This window comes from Lemur catta, chromosome 8 (genome assembly GCF_020740605.2).
Source record: "Lemur catta isolate mLemCat1 chromosome 8, mLemCat1.pri, whole genome shotgun sequence".
NCBI classification, from domain to species: Eukaryota; Metazoa; Chordata; class Mammalia; order Primates; family Lemuridae; genus Lemur; species Lemur catta.
Window position 1 is genome coordinate 20005643 of NC_059135.1, and position 24387 is coordinate 20030029.

At 36.4% G+C, this 24387-nt stretch overlaps 1 protein-coding gene across 1 annotated transcript in view; it reads left to right on the plus strand.

The window, feature by feature from the left end:
* Positions 1 to 24387, plus strand: part of ABCA12 (ATP binding cassette subfamily A member 12) — a 162653-nt gene that overhangs the window by 55905 nt on the left and 82361 nt on the right. Inside the window, exons 4-9 of the mRNA XM_045560161.1 lie at positions 3486 to 3574; positions 5551 to 5648; positions 8358 to 8543; positions 10359 to 10537; positions 19472 to 19584; positions 24025 to 24100. Coding sequence (XP_045416117.1) covers positions 3486 to 3574; positions 5551 to 5648; positions 8358 to 8543; positions 10359 to 10537; positions 19472 to 19584; positions 24025 to 24100 — 741 coding nt within the window. The remainder of the gene's footprint in view (positions 1 to 3485; positions 3575 to 5550; positions 5649 to 8357; positions 8544 to 10358; positions 10538 to 19471; positions 19585 to 24024; positions 24101 to 24387) is intronic.

The following is a 24387-nucleotide window of genomic DNA, read 5'->3' on the forward strand; positions in this document are numbered from 1 at the left end:
AATTCTTTGTTGTGCTGTGCACTGTAGGATACTTGGCAGACCTACTAGATGCCAGTAGCACCTCACACACAGTTGGGTCAACCAAATATATCTCCAGACATTGGCAAATGTCCCCTACGGGAGGGAGGCAAAATTGTGTCTAGTTGAGAACCACTGCTCTAATGGAAGTGTGAAGGAAAAATTTTAATGTGGCAAGAAACTTGAATTAAGATTATGTCTCAAGATCTTGCTCTATAAGAAACATAAATGATAACTGTGATCTAGGGTTCCTGTCATGTGTTCCCAAGCTCCTCTGTGTGTGTCTTTACTTAGCTATTCTCATTACTGTACTATAATCCCTTGTTTTCTTATTTGACTTGCCCATTATATTACATCCAATAAGAACTAAATCAATGTTGGTGAGTTAATGAATGAATATGGTAAGCACAGTGTAAGATTATAACTTTGGGGCTATGGTACCATCCGTGGGTGTTTCCTCTTCTCAGGACCTTGGCAGAATCAGGTACACAACCATGGAGAACAGGTCAAGGCCATTTAAAAAGATGCTTCCATAGCAATAAGTTGTTCCAAGTGACATTCTTTGTTATTAAGGATACAATGCTTTTCGTGTGCTAAACATCCTACCATCTGCCAACACAGTACACTGTAGACATTTCTTACAGTCTAAGAAGGGGAAAATTGATCATACCTACAAATGGAAAATTCTTCTCATAAATAGATGAAGTTCTTGAAGGTTCTGGTATTCTAAAGGGATTGTGTATAGAACACAGGTGTATAAGTATGGTCCTTCAGCTCCCTACTGATGGTGAAGTTTGTGCCTTTGCACATCCTCTTTTGGGAGTATTTTGACAAAGAGCTAATATTGGCAAGTGCCTGTGATGACAGGGTACAGACAGACACTCAGTACATATATCTTGTCTCATACTCACAACAACCTTGAAATACAGGTGTTATCATTCCTAACCAGCAGATGAGGGAGACAATGGCTGAAATCTTTAAGGAAGAAACAGAGCTAAAAATTCCAAAGCTGAATTCTAACTCTTAAGCTCTTCCTACCACACTCCAGCAATGTGGTCTCTTTTTATTTAACCAGCCATCAAATCTTATGATCCAGTCCTGTACTAGATTCTGGAACATAAAGGTGAATGAGATGTGGTACCTGCTCCCAAAGATGTCATAACCTAGAATAGAAAAGTTCTGGGAATAGATACATGTAAAATAAGCACATACAAAGTGGTTGTGTGAAATAACAAAAAAGGTACTGTTTCTCACCCATCACTCTAAGAAGTATGTTGTATTAGGAACTTCAGAAAAGGCCATTACTCAGTAAGACTGGCTACCTGCTTGCCCTCCTAGGGAGTTAATAGAATTATCTTTGTTTGGGGGAAGTAAGCTGCACTTCAAATTACAGCTTTAATTTATCTTTTTACTCACATACTCTCTGTTGGACCTTTTTTGGTGGTTTCCGTCTTAAGAGTTTAAAGAAAACAGTTTTGATATGAATGGGACTAGACACATGCCATCACACCACACCTTGTAAAGGCAAAATAAAACTGGAGAAAATTTTCAGGAAGAGATACAGCAAAGCACACAAGATATCCCAAGCCCTCACTTCCACAAAAAGGCACACCGAGGCCATTGAAAAGGGTGTGGGCAACCACGAAACCATGGGCATTTTCTGGTGAAGGAAAGGTTATCCATCGTTCCTTTCCTGGGAACAGTTGTTTTACTGTTGAGCAAACTCAGAGCTGCTGAGCCAGCTGCTTTCTGGGAAAGGAATGAGCTTGTCCTTCCTTGGTATTTAAAGAATATTTGTAGGAGTAATTTGGGGGCTCCTATCTGAATGTGGGAAGATGGGTGAAGTGTCTTCTGTGGAGCAGATGGAATTTTACTTCCCCAAGTGCACACATTCTTAGTTTCTGATTGCTGCTTCTTTCTTTTTTTCTTTTTTCTTTCTCCCTTACCATTTATTATTCAGTCTGTTATCCCTTGCTCCTTCATTGCTCATTTTCATCTTTGTCATTCTCCTTTTGGTTTTTGTTGCTGTCCTTAGTCCTTAAATTTTTTATGAAGGCAGTGTTTCCCTTTATATTCAAAATGTGTTGATATTCAATAGTCTTTCTTGTAGTATTTCAAGCTGAACTAAAAAAATGGTGAGGAAAAGAAAAGTAAACATGACTTTCTCAAACTTTCTAAAACTTCTTTTTGAGAGAAGGGAGAAGGTTCAGGTCAGTTCTTATTTTCATCTGAACAGTTTTCCCATCCAAATAGTCAGCATAAGGAATGTAAAAAGATTTAGGAGAATACAGTCAGGGTTATGAATAATTCAAATATACATTAAGAATGCAGAACTTTGGAGCAACCAGTACATTTTATGGAGAATATTGGAAAAACACTAGGGAATGGAAACAAATATATCCTCTTTTTCTTCTTCCAATTATAAATCACAAAGTACCCTGGAACTGGGATTTGGATCTTATTTCTAAAACAGAAATCAAATTGAACCACATTGGTAAGCAGAATTTCTTGCTTTTCCACTACCTCTTTATATCCGTTTTATGTATCTTTAATTAAGCTTTTTTATATACAACTTAACCAAGTTTTTGGAATTCTGAAAATTATTTGCAACCAGACATTTGGAATGATTTCATTTTTAAAATATATACATTTATTTTAGGCACTTATGGGTACACCCAGTTTTCAAGAAAATGTGATTATCTCTGTTTTAATAATAAATTAAACAGGAGACGAATTTTTAAAAAAGAAGATCATTAAATTGTGGGAAGGTCTAATAATATTTCATTCCAAAAGCTAATGTGATCCTGTCATTCAGGGATTCATGGCACCACAGTGTGGTTATTACTGCATTGACACATTCAATACAATTGAAAATTGTTTTAATATCATTCCTTTCATACCTAGAGCCACTGGTAATGACACCAGCCACAGTTCCCGGCACATACTGGATACTAAATAAATGTTTGTTCTTTTTTTTTCTTCCTTGAATCTGTCTTGCAAGTATTCAACTTTGAAAATCTTCAAAATGTCATCAATAATTTAATATAGAAAAGGTGTTTTTCTTTTAATGTTGACAAATAAGCAGACCTTTGTTTCAATCCCCAAAGCACTCTTGGACTTTCATTTATTTTGAATCTATCAACTTTTTAAAAGAAAGGAAAATCATAAATCTTTCAATATTTGACCCTAATGTCTTTTTAATTTCCTTTCTACATGATTAAAATAAAAAATAACTGTATTAAACCTCATCTAGGCCATTTTCTCTGCATAAAAATATACCTTGTAGGAGACCTTATATATTCATTGGTGTATGGTTAGGTGAATTCTTCCATTAAAATTCTAGAAAGTATATTAAAAAATTCAAAGGTCCTCAGAGAGCCCTGGAATCTGCCACATAATACATTGCTGTAACTAACTAAAATTAATGTGAGAGAAGTTATAAAGCTCTTGCTTTTTTTTTCCTCTAGTGAAATTCTGAGAAAGTCGCCCAACCTGGAGGACAGCAATTTATCACTCCAGAGCACCCAAGTTCCAGAAAGAAGGCATGCCTCACTGGGTAAGCTACTCTACTTCTGTAGAGTTTAGAAGAAGTCTTTTGGAACAATAAAGGTCTGATCTTTAAAAGGTTTATACTTTAAACTTTTCAAACAAAGATGGAATGCTTAGAATATCCCTAAGAGATCTAAATGTTCCTCACAGTTGCCTGAGAATGGTGGTGCAATTATGTAAAGTTGTCAAGAATAATTAGAAATTAAGTTCTCACTGAAATACCCTCTAGGAGCAAACACCTAGATGTTGAGAATTGCACTGTTTCCTAGAACTGATTCTGGACTACAGTTGTCTGCAATTAGATGATGCTGGGATGGTTAGAAAGACTATTAATAAAAATCATTGGAATGAGTCTCAGAGATTTGTCCAGACTTTCCATTTTATAGATGAGAAATAAGAGGCCCCACAGGTTAGGTATTGTGTCTGTAGTCATGTAGCAGAGCCGGTATCAGAAGGTCTCCTAGGCCAATACTCCAGCTATACACTGCTGCTTCTCACTTAACACTCAGAGTCACATTCTTCAGTGTGATTGTCTACTTGTTTCACATCTAGGCCAGTAGCTCTCAAACTTTCAGGTACAAAGAATCCTCCTGAGTTACTCCCTAAAAGCAACACAGGTCCTTGAGCCACATGCCCAGGTGATTCTGTTGCAGGTGGACTTGAGATACACTGATTAGAAGCCACAAATTGGGAATAAAGTCTTTAAAGAGCAGGGCTGTTTTACATTCATTTGACAAATATTTATTCCGTGCCTACTATTGTGTAGGCACTGTCCTGAGGATGGGGGATATATCTGTGGACAAAACGAGATTCCTTCATGTTGGAATGTGATTGGTGCTCTGGATAAAAAGGGAGTATCTGTAAAACTGCCAGAGAATATTTGATACTTTATGGTATTAAATAACATTCCAATACAAGTTGATGGACCAAGTAAAAAAGAAGTCCTGTGTTAATGGAGTAGGAACATGGTGGTGAATGGTTTTGAGGAGTTAATGTTCTGTTGTGAATGATCTGTGGGTGTCCGGCTGAATAGGTTAAAGCACAGTAGAAATAAGGTCATAATGTCATGGTGCAGTAACCTTTGCTTTGCTTGCTAGCCACAGCTTATATTTCTCACCCTGGCCAGTCATCTCACAAATGTGTTGTCTTGGTCAAGGAATCAAATAGCAAATTCTTTAGCCCCATGGGCACTAAAATAAAACCTAGGGCCTATTTATGATGGGTTACTAGTATCTTTGAATGTTGAGATTCTTTGCTGTGGGGATAACAGAGTACTTTTGTCCAAAATTTATAAAATCAACATACTGGCTTAATGAATGTCCACACTACAGATAGGAATGTACTCTTCTAGATAATTCTCCAAGCCCAGAAATCTTTGCCACATCGTAAATAGTACTCGATGAGACCACTTTGGGAATTACTTAATTAGTGTATATTGTAGTCTGAGGCTAATTGCTTTATCCCATTCATTTGATCTGAGATAGCATCCAGAAACCACTTTGGGGAGGAGAGGATTTATGATCCTAAGCAGATTTCAGCATCCCAATTGGATAATTTTTTAAAAAGATCATTATCACCAGATGTGCATTGGCAGATCCTTTGAACAGATGTTGGGTATGATGGATCTGCGAAGCCAGTGGAGGCACCTCGAATCCTCTAGGCCTGCACAGAAATGATTCGGTTTATTGGGCAATAATACTGGTGATGAAGTTTAATGACACAAACTGGAATGAAAGCAAATGATATCTAAATGATTGGAAAAAAACCAAGAGCATACTAAAACCATCACAATTTTATACGAACAGAAGAATCCATGGAATCTGCCATTTTTTCAGTATGAAATTTTCATGGAAGAGGCATATATGAGCACATTTTTGCTGTGGGATATATGGGGTCACAAGTGATGTTTATGGATTCTTATGAGATCCTGTCCATTTTGACGTGTGTGCTTAGAATGCTAATCTGTTCTTTCTTCTACTACAGCCATGGTATTTCCCAGCCCCAGTTCTGATTTGGAAAGTATTGGAAGAGATACCTTCAATGGCAGTCAAGTGCTTGCACGAATCCTTGGTTTGGAAAAGGTAACTTCATTCAGTATTGTTATGGATAGATAATAAAAAGCAGTTGAAAAAATACCTTTTAAGTCAATAGAAGTATCTCCCCAATAGCAGGAGATTTGAGGCACCTTTCCTATTTAGAGTAGTATCTCAGGTGTAGTCTTTTCTTAGGAGCTCTTCAATAAACAGCTTAATTTTAAGACATTCTAAATTCCTTAAGGTCTTGAGTATTTACTTCCTTGTTAAGTCCCTTAATTGAACTTAAGGTTTTTATTTGGTAAGAAATAGGGTGGCATTATATGTAATCTTTTAATTTTCTGAAGCAGGGAAGAAAACAAGACCAAATGAAGCTATAACACTCTACGAACTTGCTGCCTCATCCATATTAATCACATCCTTGGAAAAATTAGAGCTATGGAAAATATGCCTCAAAGTAGGAAAATCATTTTCCTTGGCATATTTTAGAGAGTTTATCTATGGATTTCTCTGTTTCCTAATGATCATCCAATTTAGGATTTCTCAGATTATGAGATAATAAACATAATTTCTCTCATAAGTATGAACTGACAGTGTGGGAGCTAAGTGTGTGTGTGTGTGTGTGTGTGTGTGTGTGTGTATGTGTATGTATGTGTATGTGCATGTACAGAGATTTTAAGAAATTTAATTTGAATGCCTTTAGACAGAACAGGTGCTTTTTGAAACTACAATGCCCACCTCTCCTTATTGTCTTTAATACAGCCAGTTCCATACATTTAAGTTATTTGGTTGGTCCCATAGGCATTTGAGTCCTGTTTTATATGCTCTTCAGAAATAAAGAACAGATCATTTTCAACATTTTGCCTTATAGAGACTATTTTCTTCCTCTCTTTATCTCTCCCTCCCTTGCTCTCTTGTTCTCTCCCTCCCTTCCCCATCACATTCACACACGCACACATGTATTTTTAATAATTTGCCCATGTTTTACATAGTAGACATTTCTTACATCTGAATCATCAGACATGTCTCTGACATTTATTCACAGTCTAGTAACCATAACCACTACTCCTGAATATGTCTTTGTTAGTTACCACTGAATTACCATTTTGTATAACTAAAGCATCTGAATAAATTGGATTATATAAATAAGCCAAAGAACAACAAAAAAATGGACACCACGAAAAGGTACCACATTCATCAAGTCAACTCTGCCTGTACTGGCTGAAATAGAAGACTTTCCCATTCATGCCAGTCTAGACGTCGAAAGCCTAGTATAAATAATATTGGAGGTCCCTAAGGCTCCCTGTCTGACATAGAAGTCCTCCAATATGCCTAGTTAATTCCAGTCTAAGCCTCCTCCAATCAGGCCAGTGTGAAAACTCAAGAAAGTTATTCTATTCCATTCTATTGCTTCCATATTGGTTCCTAGAAGCAGGCAGTCTTGCATTGGATCAAATAAATTCTTTAATGCCTGGAACAGCAATGCTACTCTAAAAAATACCACTTTATTGTATTGAAACTCCCAAGTTCTCTTTCTCACATGGAATAAAATTTTAGATGTTTGTGAGGCAGCACATAGAGCCATATATCTAGGAGAGATAAGCCAAAAATGAATTTTCTATGTATAGATACATATTTTTAGAGAAGTTGAAGTAGGGAAGGGATGTAAAAATTAGGATGATATATTGATGCCTGTGTCAGCACTCTCTCTGATTCCTCTTTCTTTCTCTTTACTGCTTTCTGCAACCCTTGCAAGAATGAGTAGAGAAATCATTTTGGGGTGAGTTTATGTGTAATGTTAGAAAAGAGATATGGATGAATGACTAGAAGATCTAGCACTTATAGTACATCCTAGATAAGTGGATCTTGTCTTGTTCCATTACATTTAGAAGTTGAGTCCCTGGAAGGTAGAGTGTAGATTTTGTAACATAAACTTAAGGGGAGGATGAAGTCGGCTTCCCCTCACAGGGTTATAAGAATTAAGTATTAAGAGGGACCCTTTAGGTATGACAACAAAATATAATTGGCTCTGTAAATACCCAAACAACTTAAAATGGTAAATGCATTCAATATTATAGGTGAAAATAGTGCTACATCTGTGAATGGTCTGCACTATAAAATATAGAGGGTGATTATAATGATTTCATTATGAAAATGATTTCCAATTATTGATTTTAGTAATTATACTTGCTTTTATGTACTTTCACTTGTGTTTTCCTTTTTTCTTTCCATATATAAGACTTAAATGCAAGAATTGCTTTGCTAGTGAAACATAATCCATGTTTGTCCACATCTGTAAATAAACACTGTTGGTCCTTTGACCTTGAAGTTCCTTCTTTTGGAAGTCTTTCAAAGATCACAACCAGCTTCTCGTGATGTGTTACAAAGGGTTAGGACACCTGAGTTTCTGCTGCCCAATGTCCAGAAAAAAATGAGTAAGATTTTTTTGCATGAAGATTTTTATCAGAAAAGGCCTGGTCCAATTAGGTTTTCTGGTGAGAAACAGAGTTCAGTTAAACAAATCATACGTGAATCATTGAAATAATACCAAGGACAAGAATTTACCACATTCCCACATTCCTTCTGCAAGTTCTTATCAGTAAATTCAATGCATTTTACGATTATTTTAATAGTTGCTATAATAGAGGACTTTAAAATGGCTATTGTGAAGACAGGTCAGTTTCCTTGAAGACTAGAATATTTTAACATCTACATTTACTAACATTATTATTTAACTGTTCTCACACATGTTTTTAGCTATTAGAGCAAAATTCAACTTCAGAAGATATACGAAGAGAACTGTGTGAGAGCTATCCAGGATACATTGCGGATTATGCCTTCTCATGGACCACTCTAGGAAAAAATGTTTTCAACAAATTCTGCCTTTCCAACATGACCCTTTTAGAGTCTTCTCTCCAAGAACTAAATAAACAGTTTTCTCAGGTGAGTGTAGATCTATTAATATGAGCAAGATCTCATAAAAAATAGAAGGAGGGTACTGTTTCCATTCTTGGATTCTCAAAGTGATTGAACACGGATCGAAGAGCAAATCTGTAGCCCATGTGGACTAGGAGATGCTGACTGGGATATTTGCTCACCTTTGGCACATTTTCCTCACATAACATTTGGACACAGGCTTAGGCTTAAGTAATGTTCACTTATCATTTAAATGTGAAGAACTGAGGTGATTTCAATGCTGAACCAAAAATATTGCATTATATCTAATGTAGACACACCTTTATAGATGAAATATGGCTTTGCTCTATGGTACATGAAGATTGACTGTTTGGAATCTTTAAGTGAGATTATTCAGGATGTAATACAAGATTAATAATTAAACTATCAGGGCCATATAACTATCAGCAGTTAGAATAATGGGTAATGTCTTTCTATCTTTCTCACCAACCTTAAATCTAGTTTGAAAAGCTAAATTTTGATGAAACAATACATCCTTGTCTCCAAAATGTTACACATTAGAAGCAAGAACATTCTACTATGGAGTGCTAATGACCATTTGCATATGCAAGTCTTAAATGATAATAGTGAAAATGAGGTACCAATAATCTGTATTTACTGAAATCCCACATACAATGAAAGATCACAAAAAGTATTCAGAACTTTATTGAAATATTATAGACCAGAATAAATTAAACATGTCCACTTCTAATATTTTCCCCTTGATTCCCTGAATTTTATTATAAGTAATTTATTTTAAGTACAGAGTTCTTAAATAACCATTCAGTAATCTTAGTCTTCCAAGTAAACTCAATTAGAAATACTGTTATCGTAACCCCAATCCAATGTAAAGCACTTAAAATCCTTTCTTAACAAACTTGGCAGTTAGGTAGAGTAAAATATATGGTCAAAAATGCATTGTTCAAAATTACATTCTCAGCATGAAAGACTGATTTAAGACAGATCAAAAGCTCAGCTTTACTAGTGTAAATGAGCTTATTAAGAAAACACTTTGTATGGAAATATAATGAAGAAAATATTTTACTTCTGAAAGTGCTAGTTGAATCCTATGATCCAGACCAAGAGCAAAAATCATAGTTGTTGTTTATCTGTTTACAGTACAAAGTGTGATTATTAAACAGCTTCACTCATTTATTATGACTATATATCATTTATTATGACTAAAAATATATCATTATTATGATATATAAATCATTTATTATGACTAAAGTTCCTGGTATTGCATTAGATCTTTGAAAATATTTTATTACATTAAGTATGAGTAATTGTAATGGTAAACATTTTCCTAAATATGTATATATATATATATATATATATATATAAAATGAATATGTTTATATCATATCTCTATACCTCTCTATTAGTTTTAAGTACACTCCATCCAAACAATATAAGGTCTAGCAACAGATACAGGGAAGATATGTCTGCAACTCCCAAGCCAGGTCCTAAGAAAAAAGAAAACCATTACTCAGAGCTAATTTTATTTTAGGAAATTAACTTTAATTTCCAAATATATAATTTCAAATATTTTATGTAAATACATCTTTTTAACCAAACTTAAAATATGCCAATTTCTGGAGTTAGAGGGAGAAAAATTCCAATTTTGTTTAAGAACATTAGAAATGGTTGCAGTTTTTCCAAGTAAAAGATGGCTTCAAACTGTGTGAAGATCTGAAAGAATTGCTTATGTGGAAATCTAGAATTTTGAGGCTTTCAAAGACAGTCAACCATGTGATTCCAAATGTTAAAGTCTTATTTTACTCTGTGGTTTTATTTTTGAAGCTATCGAGTGACCCCAACAACCAGAAGGTGGTGTTCCAGGAGCTGGTCAGAGCGCTGTCCTTCTTCTCCCAGGTGCAAGAGCAGACAGCTGTGTGGCAGCTTCTCTCCAGTTTTCCAAACGTGTTTCAGAACGACACTTCACTAAGCAGTCTATTTGATGTTCTTCGAAAGGCAAACAGGTGAGAAAATGTAGGAATTCAGTGGAGTATTATCGTTCACAGAAAAGATTATTATTATTATTTTTTAATGCTGCCTGTGAGGATTGCTGCTAGGTAGGTTATTTAAACACATAGCAAACTGGCTGGGTGCTCACGCCTGTAATCCTAGCACTCTGGGAGGATCACTTGAGCTCAGCAGTTCAAGACCAGCCTGAGCAAGAGCGAGACCCTCGTCTCTACTAAAAATAGAAATGTTAGCTGGGCATGCGGGTGCACACCTGTAGTCCCAGCTACTTGGGAGGCTGAGGCAGGAGGATCGCTTGAGCCCAGGAGTTTGAGGTTGCTGTGAGACAGGCTGATGCCACGGCACTCTAGCCCTGGTAACAGAGTGAGACTCTGTCTCAGAAAAACAAACAAACAAACAAACAAACACATAGCAAATAATCCTTCAGCACCTTAGTGTAGATTTGAGCAATGAAAGTGAGTATATTTGTTAAGCAAAGAAGAAACACACACTGTGGTTATCAGGGTTATTGAAGTGTCTGTGAGGAGGTAAGGAGGAACACTAATCCTAACGGTTGCATTGTCACTTGGTGTCCCAGAGCTTCTGAGAATGAGGTGTACAGCAGGATCAACATAGATTCCAACAGTGTCTCAGGCTCATTCAGGGACAACCTGAGCTCTGTGCATCTGGTGTTTAAACTTCCCAAGAATAACAAACCTCAGTGGGTTTTGTTTGGTACCATCCATGATAAAACAGTGCTATTGGTCAGAGTTTTATTCCAACCTACCGCAAGAAAGTTGGCCTCCCTTGTGCCCAGCTGGCTTATAAATGACCTTTCTAACCCTGCCTATTGGGTTGGCTTTGTTTGGCATATATGTCACAAAGATTTAAAAACTTTTGCAGAAGAAATCCCCTTTAAAAGACTGCTTTTTTCATAAAAGATATTTGGACATGGCCAGTATTTAGAGTTTAATGGGCACTGCTCAGGTTGTGACTGTCCTATTTAGCTAATTTGAAAATGTGCATTTAAAAAAATGACTACATCAACAATTGTCAATTATTAAGTGCCTATTACATGCCAGACACTTTACTGGGCTGCTTATATATGCCATTGAATCTTACAACAAACATTATTTATTTTATAAATGAAATAACAGAAGGTCATAGAAATTAAATATTTGCTGATCACGCAACTAGGAGGATTTGAAACTGGGTTTCCCAACTCCAGAACCCAGGCTGCCTCTCTAATATGTCATTAATAGTCTGGTTCTATTTTAAATGTTCAAAGCATCAGAAGAGATTGTTTTTACTTTTGGAATGCTTTTAAGAGTTTATGTCTGTTCAAAGACCTTATAATAAGTCCTTGTATTGATACACTAATCTATTTGATTCTTACAATAATGCTTTGAGATTGAGACAAGAGATTTCCATTTTACAAAAGAGGAAACAAACCCTCATGCAGGTCAAATGTCTTCCCCAATGTTCTACAACTAGCAGTGGCAAAGCCAGGACTTGAACTCAAAAAATTGGCATCCAAGTCCTGTGCTCTTTTTATAATAGCACTCCATAAATGAAGTACAGAAAGAGCAAGACATTAGGAAGTTTGATTCCCAACATTGGTTCTCATTTTACCTCTTAAGGAAATTTTCATTCACCTAGAATTTTGACACTTGCTCCTCTTCCTCCTATTTATAGTTGGTCTTAGAAAGTAAACAGGTGAATCAATTATCAGAGAAGGGGAAATAGGAGATACCATTTAACCCCAGTTAGAATAGCTATTATCAACAAGACAAAAAAATAGCAGATGCTGGTGAGGTTGCAGAGAAAGGGGAACTCTGGTATACTGTTGGTGGGAATGTAAAGTAGTATAGACATTATGGAAACCAGTATGGAGGCTCCTCAAAAAATTAAAAATAGGTAGGCACAGAAAGACAAATACTGCATGATCTCGCTCTCATATGGAATCTAAAAAAGTCAATCTCATAGAAGTAAAGAGTAGAATAGTGGTTACCAGGGGCTGGGAAGGGGGGAGGGGAGGATGTGGGACAGTTGGTCAAGAGGTAGAAAGTTACAGTTAGGTAGGAGGAATAGGTTCTAGTGTTCCATTGCACAGTAGGGTGATTATAGTTAACAGTAATATGCTGTATATTTCAAAAATCACTAGAAGAGAGGATTTTGAATGTTCTCACCACAAAGAAATGATAAATGTTTGGGGTGATAGATATGCTAATTACACTAATTTGATCATTGTGTATTATATACACGTATCAAAACATCACACCGTAACCTATAAGTATGTACAATTATGTGTAAATTAAAAATAAAACAAAAAATAAATAGCTTCAAATTGGTATGAAGCAAATAGAATTTGACATTTAAAAATTTTATTGTCATAAGAACATTTAACATGAGATCTACCATCTTAACAAATTTTTAAGTAAACTACAAGTAAAATGTTGTACAGCAGATCTCTAAAGCTTATCATCTTGCTTACCTGAAACTTCATGCCTGTTGATCAGCAACTCCCCATCTCTCTCTCCCCTCAGCCCCTGGAAACCATCATTCGACCTTTGATTCTATGAATTTGACAATTTTAGATACGTCACATAAGTAGAATTTGTAGTATCTTTTTTTCTGTGACTGGCTTAAGTGATTATGTGTTACCACATAGCATGATGTCCTCAAGTTTCATCCACGTAGCTGTATATTACAAAAATTTCCTTCTTTTTTAAGGCTGAATAGTATTCCATTGTATGTATATACCACATTTTCTTTATTCATTCATCTGCTGATGGGCATTTAGGTTGGATCCACATCTTGGCTATTGTGAATAGTGCTGAATGTAAGAGTGCTAACATATCTTTGAGAACCTTACCCAGAAGTGGGATTGCTGGATCATAGGGTAGCACTATTTTAATTTTTCAAGAAGCCTCTATACTGTTTTCCATAGTGGCTGTACTGTTTTGTATTCCTGCCAATGGTGCACAAGGGTTCCAATTTCTCCATATCCTTTCCAATGCTGTGTCTTTTGTTTATTCAATAATATCCATCCTGACAGGTATGAGGTCATATCATCGTTTTGATTTGCATTTCCTTGATGACTATTTCCTTGATGAATATTTTTTTCAAATATCTGTTTGCTATTTATCTGTCTTCTTTAGAGAAATGTCTATTGAAGCCCTTAGCACATTTTTAAATTGAGTTGTTTTGTTATTATGGGTTGTTTTTTATTTTTTGCTATTGAGTTGTAGAAGTTCTTTATATATTCTGGAAATTAACCCTTTACCACATTAATGGTTTGCCGATATTTTCTCCCATTATTATGTAGTTTACCTTTACAACAGAGTAGCATTTCCCTTTGATCTAATGTGAACAACTCCTTTCTTTAATGGTCCAGTATATTATGGCCAATGTATATACTTGATCTTTCTAATATGATAGCCCCTAGTTAACGTGGTTTTTGAGCACCTAAAATGTGCTAGTGTGACTGAAGAACCGAATTTTTAACTTTATTTAACTTTAATTAATTTAAATTTTAAAAAATAATACTTGATTCAGTTATTGGAAAACTTTTTAGTATGTTTGGAACAACTTGGGTATGTGAATCTACTTTTTCACCTGTAAATATAATAAAATCTAAATTGATTTTCAATTAAATTTTCAATTAAGATTCAGCGTCTGTATTGAAATGCCTCACAAGTTCAAAGATTTAGTACAGTATATATAATATAAAAGACTTAAAATATTTTACCAGTAGTTTTATATTGCTTAAAAGTTGAAATAACAATATTTTGGATGTATTGGTTTAAAAAAAATACATTATTAAAATTAGTTTCATCTGTTTCTTTTAACGTTTTTAATATGACTACTAGAAAATTCTAAATTAAGTATGTGGCTTGCATTATATTTCTCTTGGAGAGCCCTTTATAAAGCATTTTTTGAAGCCAGATTTTTATTATCCTTATTATTTTTAAGCTGACAGTGTCATTAAAAGTCATAATTTCCTCATAAATGAGTATATTTTATCAGGAAATTTTGGTCTCAATGGTTTATCTTAGTCTTTGTTGAACAAGTAATAGGGACAAATGAAACCTACAGAAAATTTCATCATTTCTTTCAGCAACCTTTTCTTAAGCTGCAGTCACCAAAATCAGATTACATAATGTTAAGATTATGACAGAAATTAGCAGAAATGAACAGTCTCAAAACTCAAGAAGGGTATATAAAAACACACATGATTTTCACCTTTTACGAGGAAAAGGCTATGCTGTGATATGAATCACAAAAGCTCTTTTTAAAAAAAATTATCCTTACTTATTGGATAATTTCCATTTTTATATGATGAAGAGCAGAACAAGAAATCTTTGAAGTAAAATAAATATATCTTGATTGAGTTCAAAGGATTTCAGAGGATGGGAGTCAGGTATCATTTTTTAAGTTAAGTTTTGTCAGAAAAAGATGAATTAAGTCTACTGACATTTTATTAATAATGTTAATAGTAATGATAATACTGACAGTTTTAATGAGATTGCCAAGTGTTCAGTCTTTAAAGGTGTCACTTTGGAACAACAAATCAGGTGAGTCAGCAGAGGGCCAGGCTGCAAGAAGGCTGGTCCGGATCTACAACCTGAGAACTTGTAATGGGTCTCCATGGCTGCCAGGGTTTCAAAGCAACCCACAGTCTGAGAACCAGGAGATTCTCGGGGCAAACATAAAAATGCCTGCAGTATCTATCACTTGTCACGTATACAGAGCAGAGAGGAAAAAAATACAGCCATGCCTCTGTGGCCAAATATTTGGATAAGTCAATGATGCCTGTGGGCTTTGTGCAGAAGTGTTCTGTACTTCTCCTCCCCTGCTATGTTGAGGCGAAATTTCTGGGCCAGGCCAGGAGCAGTGACTTATCCCTGTAATCCTACTACTTTGGGAGGCCAGCACGGGAGGATCGCTTGAGCTCAGGAGTTCTGGGCAATAGTAAGACCCCATCTCTATGAAAAATAGAAAAATTAGTCAGGTATGGTGGTGCATGCCTGTAGATCCAGCAACTCAGGAGGCTAAGGCAGGTGGATCACTTGAGCCCAGGAGTTGGAGGCTGAAATGAGCTATCATGACTCCACTGTCCTATAACCCGGGTGACAGAGGGAGACCCTGTCTCAAAAAAAAAAAAAAAAAAAAAAAAAAAAAGACAATTCTGTGCCAGAGGCAACACAAAGAATAAAAAGAACAAACTTTGAAATCAGATAGACCCAAGCTCTACTTATAACTGGATAACTTTGTGTAAGTTATTTAACTTTTTGAATTTTAGTTTTCCCATCTGCAAAATAGGGCAAATAAAATTGACTTCCTGGAATTATCAGAGAACTAAACTTAAAATATGTATATTTTAAATATATACACATATACATGTGTTTATATAAACACATACACATAGCTATATGTGTATCCTTATGTTATGCTAGAGGGCACTCAAAATTTTGTTCTCTAAACAGCTTTCATTCATATCTAAGGGACTAAAATTAAAATAAACTTAATATAATTTTAAAAATTCCCAAAACATTATAGAACATTTACACACATACTGTATCTATTGCTGAAGTAAGCTTTCAGTTTACTAAGAAAGTTAACAAAGAAAAACTACTATTAGTTCATTTCTACTGTGTTTAACTTCATAATAGTAAATTGTTAACAAAAGCTTTTTGTTCTAGTTACTATTCAGGTTAACTAAAGCATTGACTCGGCCTTGATTGTTGGTATAAATCACAGTATTTATGAAATTTAGACATACTTGTGCAAAAGCAACATTTCTTTAAAAATGTACTGACTGTAAGCGGATTAAAAGACATTTCTCTTTTTTTTTTCACATGAGCAGCTTTTTATTATAAAACAAAACAAGTCTGTCTCTGCGAGTGGAGAGAGACAGACTGACTCACTAACTTACTGACTAACTGACTTCTATAGTCAAGGAAAACCTCACTGATAAAGAATCATTTGAGCCAAGGCCTGAAAAGACTCATGTGAACTAGCATGGAAAAAACAAAATAATAATAATCATTGCAGGAGACACTACGCTGTTGGTTGTCCATCCAACATCCAGTTATTCCTTCCTTCTCTCTAACAGAATGCTTCTTCCCTTGCCATAATGCAGCCATGTGATCAGGAGAAAGCTGGAACCCATCTCTAACCGTAGGGGTGGATCCCAATTAATCTAAGCCAATAGCGGCCACCCAGCCTTACTTACTAGTGACAGGTTCAGGAAGCCAGGTTTAAGCCAATCAACACAGGGAATTGCCCTGGTCACTGTCATTGGTCCAGGAGTAGGCACATAAGCTAAACTGGCCTAAGCAGATTTATATTTCTGTTTGAGGGACGAGATTTTTTTCCCTCTGTCCATGATGGATGTGAACAAGGAAGAATGTTGTCACCATTGCACAGGACTTGGTGACACAGCCATCTCTGGACAGTGAAGGAAGCCTGGAGGTACAGCCAATACAAAGAAGAGGGCAGAGCTGGGAGCACTGCAGAGAAAGAGTCAGAGCCCAGATTAAGATCCAAAGATTTCCAACAATGTTATCCTCCAAATTAGGTCTCTTTCTATAACCTGCTCTTGTGCAGCTTCATCCTCAGGAATTTTTTTTTCCGTGTGAAAACCCCTTGCAGCTCCATGTTTACATCCAATTGTAGCAAAATAGAGCTTTTTATGCCAATGGTCCTAGCAAAAGTCCTAGGAATAATTCTCGATACTTTTAATTGAGTCACCTGCCCTTCACTGAACCCATAATAGTAACTCTGAATAGGCCTATGTCACGTGCATACCTCTGGATTTAGAAGTGGGGTTGACCCCATCCAAATCAGATGGATTAAAAGTGAGGGAAGGTTGTTCACCAGAGGAAAATCAAGTTGCTGTTAGTAAAAGGGGGAGAAGATATTAGGCAAGCAAAAACCAACTCATGTCCTCCATAGGAGATGTCCCATACATCAGTAATTATACGGTAAGGCCAGGAGTGATGCCTGTCTTAAGTGCTTACAGCCAAAGATTAGGTAGGAGAAATGGATCACCTCAAGGACAGCTGTCCACAAACGCCTTCTAGGAGGAAGCTTATGAACTATACCTTTTGGATAGGTAGGATTATGGTAGGTGAAGATGAGGAGGCTTTTCAGATACATGGAGAGGCATGAACAGAGGCAGGAAGGTAAGGATCCTTTGGAGGTTTTCCAAGTTTGCTGGGAACTTCTGGGAATTAAGTCTGGAACTTTGGCTGGGGGCTAGATCTATACATAGTCCGATAAGTGCTAAGCCTTTATGCAGATTTCTTTCATATATGATCTCAAAAAAAGAGTAATTTTGGCAGGCACCAGGAGTAGGATTATTCTTCCCATGTTACCAATGGGGCAAGTGAGGCCTACTGCAAGAGATGCCTGCTGAGAATTCACCCTCCTCGGTCCAGAGACAGAACAGCACAAGAAGCCCAATTTCTGCCCTCCAGCCCAGGACTGTGCCCCTCCCTCCAACCCAGTAAAAATAAAATCTGGGGTTGGAAATTACCAGGACAGCAGCTGTGGCTCAGCCCCAGGGCCAGCCTGAGGACACTTTTGGAGGAAGCTGTGGGAACAGCCATATAGGAAGAAAGAAGGTATCTGACTTGCATAATGGGCTAAGAGCAGAGACTCTTGAGTCAGGCCTGGTTTTGATTCTCAGTTTCATGAGTTAAGGTGTTACCTTGGGCAGATTACATAACTTCACTAAGCCTTAGTTTCCTCATCTGTAAACAAGATAAAGAACAATACTTATGTTATAGGATGGTTCGTGAGGTCTGAATGAGGTATTGCATAGTAAGAACTTAGCACTCTCTTCCTCATCTGGTCTTCTCTTTCTCCTCTGGACTGGTCTCCTCTTCCTTGTCCAGTCTGGTCTCCTCTTCTTCCAGTCTGGTCTCCTCTTCCTCGTCTGGTCTCATCTCCTCTTCCTCATCCAGTCTTGTCTTCTCGTCTGGTCTGGTCTCTTCTTCCTCATCTGGTCTGGTTTCCTCTTCCGGCCTGGTCTCCTCATCTGGTCTGGTCTGGTCCCGTCTCCTCTTCCTCATCTGGTCTTGTCCTAAAAGGCATTTCTTAAGTAACGAATTGCTTTTTGGAACTATAGAATGAACTCAATCATAAGTGAATTTTCTGATTGTCTATCCCCAGTTTAAACTGCTCATCTTATTGGTGACATAAAAGGTACAGAAGCCAGGCTCAGTGGCTCCTGTCTGTAATCCTGTCACTTTGGGAGGCCAGCATAGGAGGATCACTTGAGGCCAGGAGTTTGAGACCAGCCTGAGCAACATAGCAAGATCCCATCTCCATAAAAAAAAAAAAAGTTTTAGAAAGACAGTGTCAATTAGTATGGATGTTAAGTTTGAGCTACCTCTGGACTAGTGTCCGTGAACTATTTAAAGGATAGAATACAGTCTTTAATTAAGGCAAGCTCCATTTTTTTTCAAAAATATTACTATTTGTTCAGCAAAAGATAAATATTTATCAGATGCTTAAATAATAATTATTTCTGAATCTGTTTTCTTTATTTGGGTTTGATTTTAATGAAAATAATGTTTAATATTCAATTTTTCTCTGTAATTGATAAGAAAGAGGTATTCCTAATTGGAAGTTCCTTTTCCCAACGACTTATTTATAAGTCTTAGAAGAAACTAATGTGAACTTTGCTCTGTTGCTTTAAGCCCTGTGAGTCCTGAGGTTTTCGAAGCCAGGAAACAAAGTGCTCTGTCCTGGTTAGAGAACATTTTGTTGGGATTTATACATGAACAGACAAGCAAGTAATTAAGTTACAAAAGCAGCACCTTGTCTTTTATGTTAAGAATAATTTTCTATACTGTAGCCATTTTCTCCTTGAATAACCTTTTGTTTTTGTCTGCAAACCTTGAAACACAATCTGGTTTCATTGTTTTTTGACTCGTTAGTGCGCTGCTGGTCGTGCAGAAGGTTTATCCACGTGTCACAACTAACGAAGGTTTCAGAACCCTCCAGAAGTCTGTTAAACATCTGCTGTACACTCTGGACTCCCCAGCTCAAGGTATTATATTTCCATCTTCCTGTATTAAATTCAGTGTCACAAAGCCCACTGGAAATATAAAGCAGAGTGCAATGAAGTAATCGTGTAGAGATGATATTATTCTTAGGTGGGGACATATGCTACGAATAAATCTGGATCTCTAGTTAATCAAAGTGTGGAGAAAGGGAGAAATTAGGGAAAAAGAGGGAAGTGCGACTTTCTAGGGGTTTGATTTAGGTGAAATGATCTCTCTTAGCTTATAAAACTATGTTTATACTTGGTATAGAAAATAAATATTGGGGAATAAGCCTCAACAAATAGATTTCTACCACTACTTTTTGGAACAAAAGCCTAAACTGAATGACAGTGTTTTTGCCCTCATTTCCACGCTTTGATTTTTTAATCAGGAGGAATCTTCCATTTGTAAACATATACGCCTCAGTCAGCCATCTTGAAAAGGCACGATGGGCTTCAGCACACGAGCAGATGGGTATAAATCCACTGTCGCCCCAGCAAGACAAGGTGTGCCAGGTTGCTAGTGAGTCAGAAGATGTGCTCCTGTCATATAGAGATTCAGCCTTATCTACCACTCACATGGAAACATACATAGATACACACACGGACACAGGCAAAAGTTTAGGGATGTAAGGAATAAATTCCTACTTGCCAAGTGAAATGTTTGGTTAACATTTACCTCTCCTGAATGAATTTAGTATTATGCTTTCTTAACTGAGTTTGTCACCTTTTAGATATATAAACTTTTACCTATGGATTACAAAGTAAGCATCCTGAAGACATCAGGTCAAAAGTTGATTATTCATTATACAGTCTTAAAATATCAATTTTCATATGAAAAACACATTTGTGAAGCCTTAGAAGAATTCTCACTGTGGGGTCCAACATGCTCTTGGATACCAGTTTCTATTACCCTGGAGCATTTTTTTATGTCTACAATTACAGAATTAATGATTAGTTTGCAAGATTGACTGTGGTTAAATTTAACAGTCTTGACGAACATTAGAAACAGAGGCTTACTCTTAAAAATAAAAAAAAATAAAAAAAAAGCCCAGGCCAGGAAACCAGACAGTGCACTAACAAACACTAATTATTTCCTCCATATTCTTTTTATGTTTGCATTTTAAACACTTGAGGAACTTCACGTTTCTCCACCATCCTTTTCCTTTTCATCTTCAGACTCACACCTTATCATAAATATAAAGTGATAAAGTTAATTTTTTTGAACAAAGGACAAAAGCTCACCAGTGCCTTAGAAGCTGGAGAAGTAAGTAGCACTTCTTATTAACTAGGCAGCAAAATACTTTTCCTGGTGAACAATAGAATTCAGTTTTCAATATTTAACAACAGCCTCGTCTTAGGTCTGTGGATATGCTAATGATTTTGGCAAGTACCCAAACACATTTTTGGTGGTCCAGATGACAAGGAAATACATCAAGGAAATGTATTTTTACCTGTAAAATTTAATGTGCTTCACTTGTGTTTGTTTTTATATGTCATGAACTTGTGACTTCATAAGGCTGCGGATCACAGTGCAGATGCATTAATGTCAGTACCTAAAAGTCATTAAACCCAAACCTCTACCTGCTTGAGCAGAAATTTTATTGCCTCTGAAAGAAAATCCTCCTAGATATTTCTGGGAATCCTTCAGGGAACTCAAACTTGTCATTGAAGGCTGAACCACTTATTCCAGTTCAACAGTGCAGAGGTCTCTGGCCCCACGTACAGATACCTGCCCCATTGCCCAGGCTACCCCGTGCTTAGTCTTCATGGTGTTCAGCAGTATTTTTGAAGCAAACATATTTTCTCCCTTGATTTTATACTCTATTATGCCGAAGCGGTGTGGTATGTCATAGTGGAGTTGCTCAGGACCTCTCTAATGTATCATGGGGTGAAGATGGCTTTGTGGGTCTCACACCCCTCTTAAATATAAGGAAAATAACGGGTAGTATTTATTGTGTCAATCTGAGTGCTTTATTATCTTAAATTCCTCTTATCATTAAAATAACTCTCTGAGATACAGTGATCATCCCATTTTACAGGCAAAGATACTGAGGCACGAAGGGGTGGGCACTTTGCCTATGTTATGTGTCCAGCAAGCAGCTAAACTGAGATTAGAACCTGGATACGTCCATCCTCGAAGCCAGGTCCCTTGAGCTCATCTATGGATGGCCTCACTTACATTTTCTTTCTGGGACATATATACACTTGCTTCTAGGGTATCTCACTGGGACATGCAAGTACCTGGTTGACCTCAGAACTGTGCCCACTTCCAGCCACTGCTGGAGACTGGTTTCCTTCCCACATGATGCAGCTTTTCAGAGCCATACCCCATTCCTTTCCACACACCTCCCCCACCCCATGTCGATCTCTGCTCCAACCTGAATTATGAGCACACTGCAAGGTTTCTTCAGAAGCCTTCTCAGCAACTGTGGAAATACGGAGATGCTAATAAACACTGGAAAACAAGATTGTCTCCTCACTTCCTGTCTTAAGGGATCTAATTCTCAGCTTTGTCCCAGGAAGGATCCCTGCTGCACAGTTAGTAAGGTCTAGTATTTCCATTTATAAATGCTGAGTTTGGGGAGCAGATATTACTTGTGTGACTCATTGGAATTTGCTATTTTGCAAAGTAGTAAATTATATAAAATTATATTTTTAAATAGAAAGCAATCCTTTTTGAGGAAAAGAGGTTATCCATGCACTAGATTTCTTTCTATGTCTATGGGTACCACTTTAAATATGCCTAGTCCTACGAATAAAAAAAGAAGAAAAATATCACTTTTTAAATCTCTCTCTACTTCATAAAGGCCTGTTTAGTACAGTATTTCTTTCAAGATACTTGATAGTCCTCAGTGGCTAGAGGGAAAAGTCCCTAATTAACCTCAGCGTCAAGTCTATCATTGAGAGTATAAAGTTGATTGTCTATTAATTACTTATTTTAATAGCTTGATGAAAAAGAGAAATTCTATAACCACTTAGTATACAAATGGCAATTAACTTGCTCAGCATCACAAAGGAGTTCAAAATGAGCAAGATTTGATCTTGGAAAAAGAGTTTTATATACTTTTACATTGCAAAAGCATAAATCTCAACAGATTTCTGTCTTTGGTTATTCTATATGTGGAAGCCAATAAATAATAGGTATTACTATTATGAATTAGGTTTATTTATTCTGGGCATCTTCATTCTTGGTCCTTTTACCCACTGATGCATTGCTATCATTAGAGCAATAGTATTCTGCTGTACCTTGGGCAGAAAACTCCACTCTGAAAAACTCCACTCTGCTGAACAGGACAACTGAAAAAGCCATTCCACCAGTTTCTAGGGGCCACACAAACATTACTTAAACATGACTGATACAGGAGACAGATAAGGAAGTTTTTAATTCTGAGATAGTCTTTTTTACACACATGTTAACTTAAATAAACAATCAGCACCAGAAAAGCATAGGTGATTGCATAGTTTTTGCTAGGACTTTTTAAAAGGCTTTAGAATGTACTAACTAGACACAGGAGAAGAACTATTAAAACTGATAATAAAATACCCCATTGACAGAAATAGGCCTATGTTAAAAATGACAGCATTGAAACATACTGGATTATTGATAAGGAATGAGTAAAATCTGAAGAGAAGACTGAAATAAGTGAGACTATTTCCCTAAAGAAGCCAAATTAAAGCACTGGATTTATGGTGTTTTTATTTATGCATTGGCCATTTAAAGCATTTTCAATTTCAATTTTTCATGTGACTATTGTAGCACACTTACTGTTTTATGATACAACCTATGCACCAGGCTGAATCAGCGGCACGTTTAACTTCAACGATGTTGAATTAGAGTGGTTTCCATTAGACCAAACTTAGTGATTGCTTTCCACACTCTACACCTTCATATTATTTGAGACCACTCAGAACAGTTCTGTTAACATTAGTCAATTTGCATTCACAGCTGCATTCAATTGAGATCACTGGCTGCTTTTTGAAAGATAGAAAATATAGATTAGTGATGGCAGATGTTTCCTAAGGCTACACTCTAGACAACTGAAAGCAAAAAATATCCAGTGACCCATAAGACTAAAATTGGCTTCATTTGATTAACAAATTGTGTGTAGTCAATCTTCATTATAGTATTCAAGAGTCATCTATGTGTACAGGTCTTGGGATAAAATAATGCAGTGCTTTGATGCATAGAGAAAGAAATTATTAGAAATGCATGTGCTTGACTATTGGGATTATTTTGATTAATAGGCATCTATTTCCTGTAACTATCCTAAATGTTTCTAACGAAAAGAGCACAAATGTCTTTTGTAAAATTCTTTGGAGAAAGCTTCTGCAGATTTATGCATTCTTCTCCCCATTAATTTGAGCTGGGATGGTCTATGCTGGGAAAAAAAATCTTTAAGCAAACATATTAAATGTTTACCTACATAAATGTTATTCCTTTAGGTGACTCTGATAATATAACACATGTGTGGAGTGAGGATGATGGACAGATACTATCTCCAAGCAGTCTGGCTGCACAGTAAGTCTTCGTTTATTTGTTTCTAAATTGGTAGGTAATGTGGTCAAATAAATAATCAAAACAGTTCATAAACATAATTCTCTTATTGGTGTGTAAAACCATGGAATCCAAAGATCAACTACTGACTGAGTAAAGGAAAGGACATAGTTGAAGTGTCATAAAGTTGAAACTTATTTTTTTGGTATTATTCTATCATACTTGTGGATAATACAACATGAGGATCTCTTTTTCAGTTCTAAGATTGCATAACTAAGTGTAATCTGTCATGTCTAGCTTGGTTAGCTTAT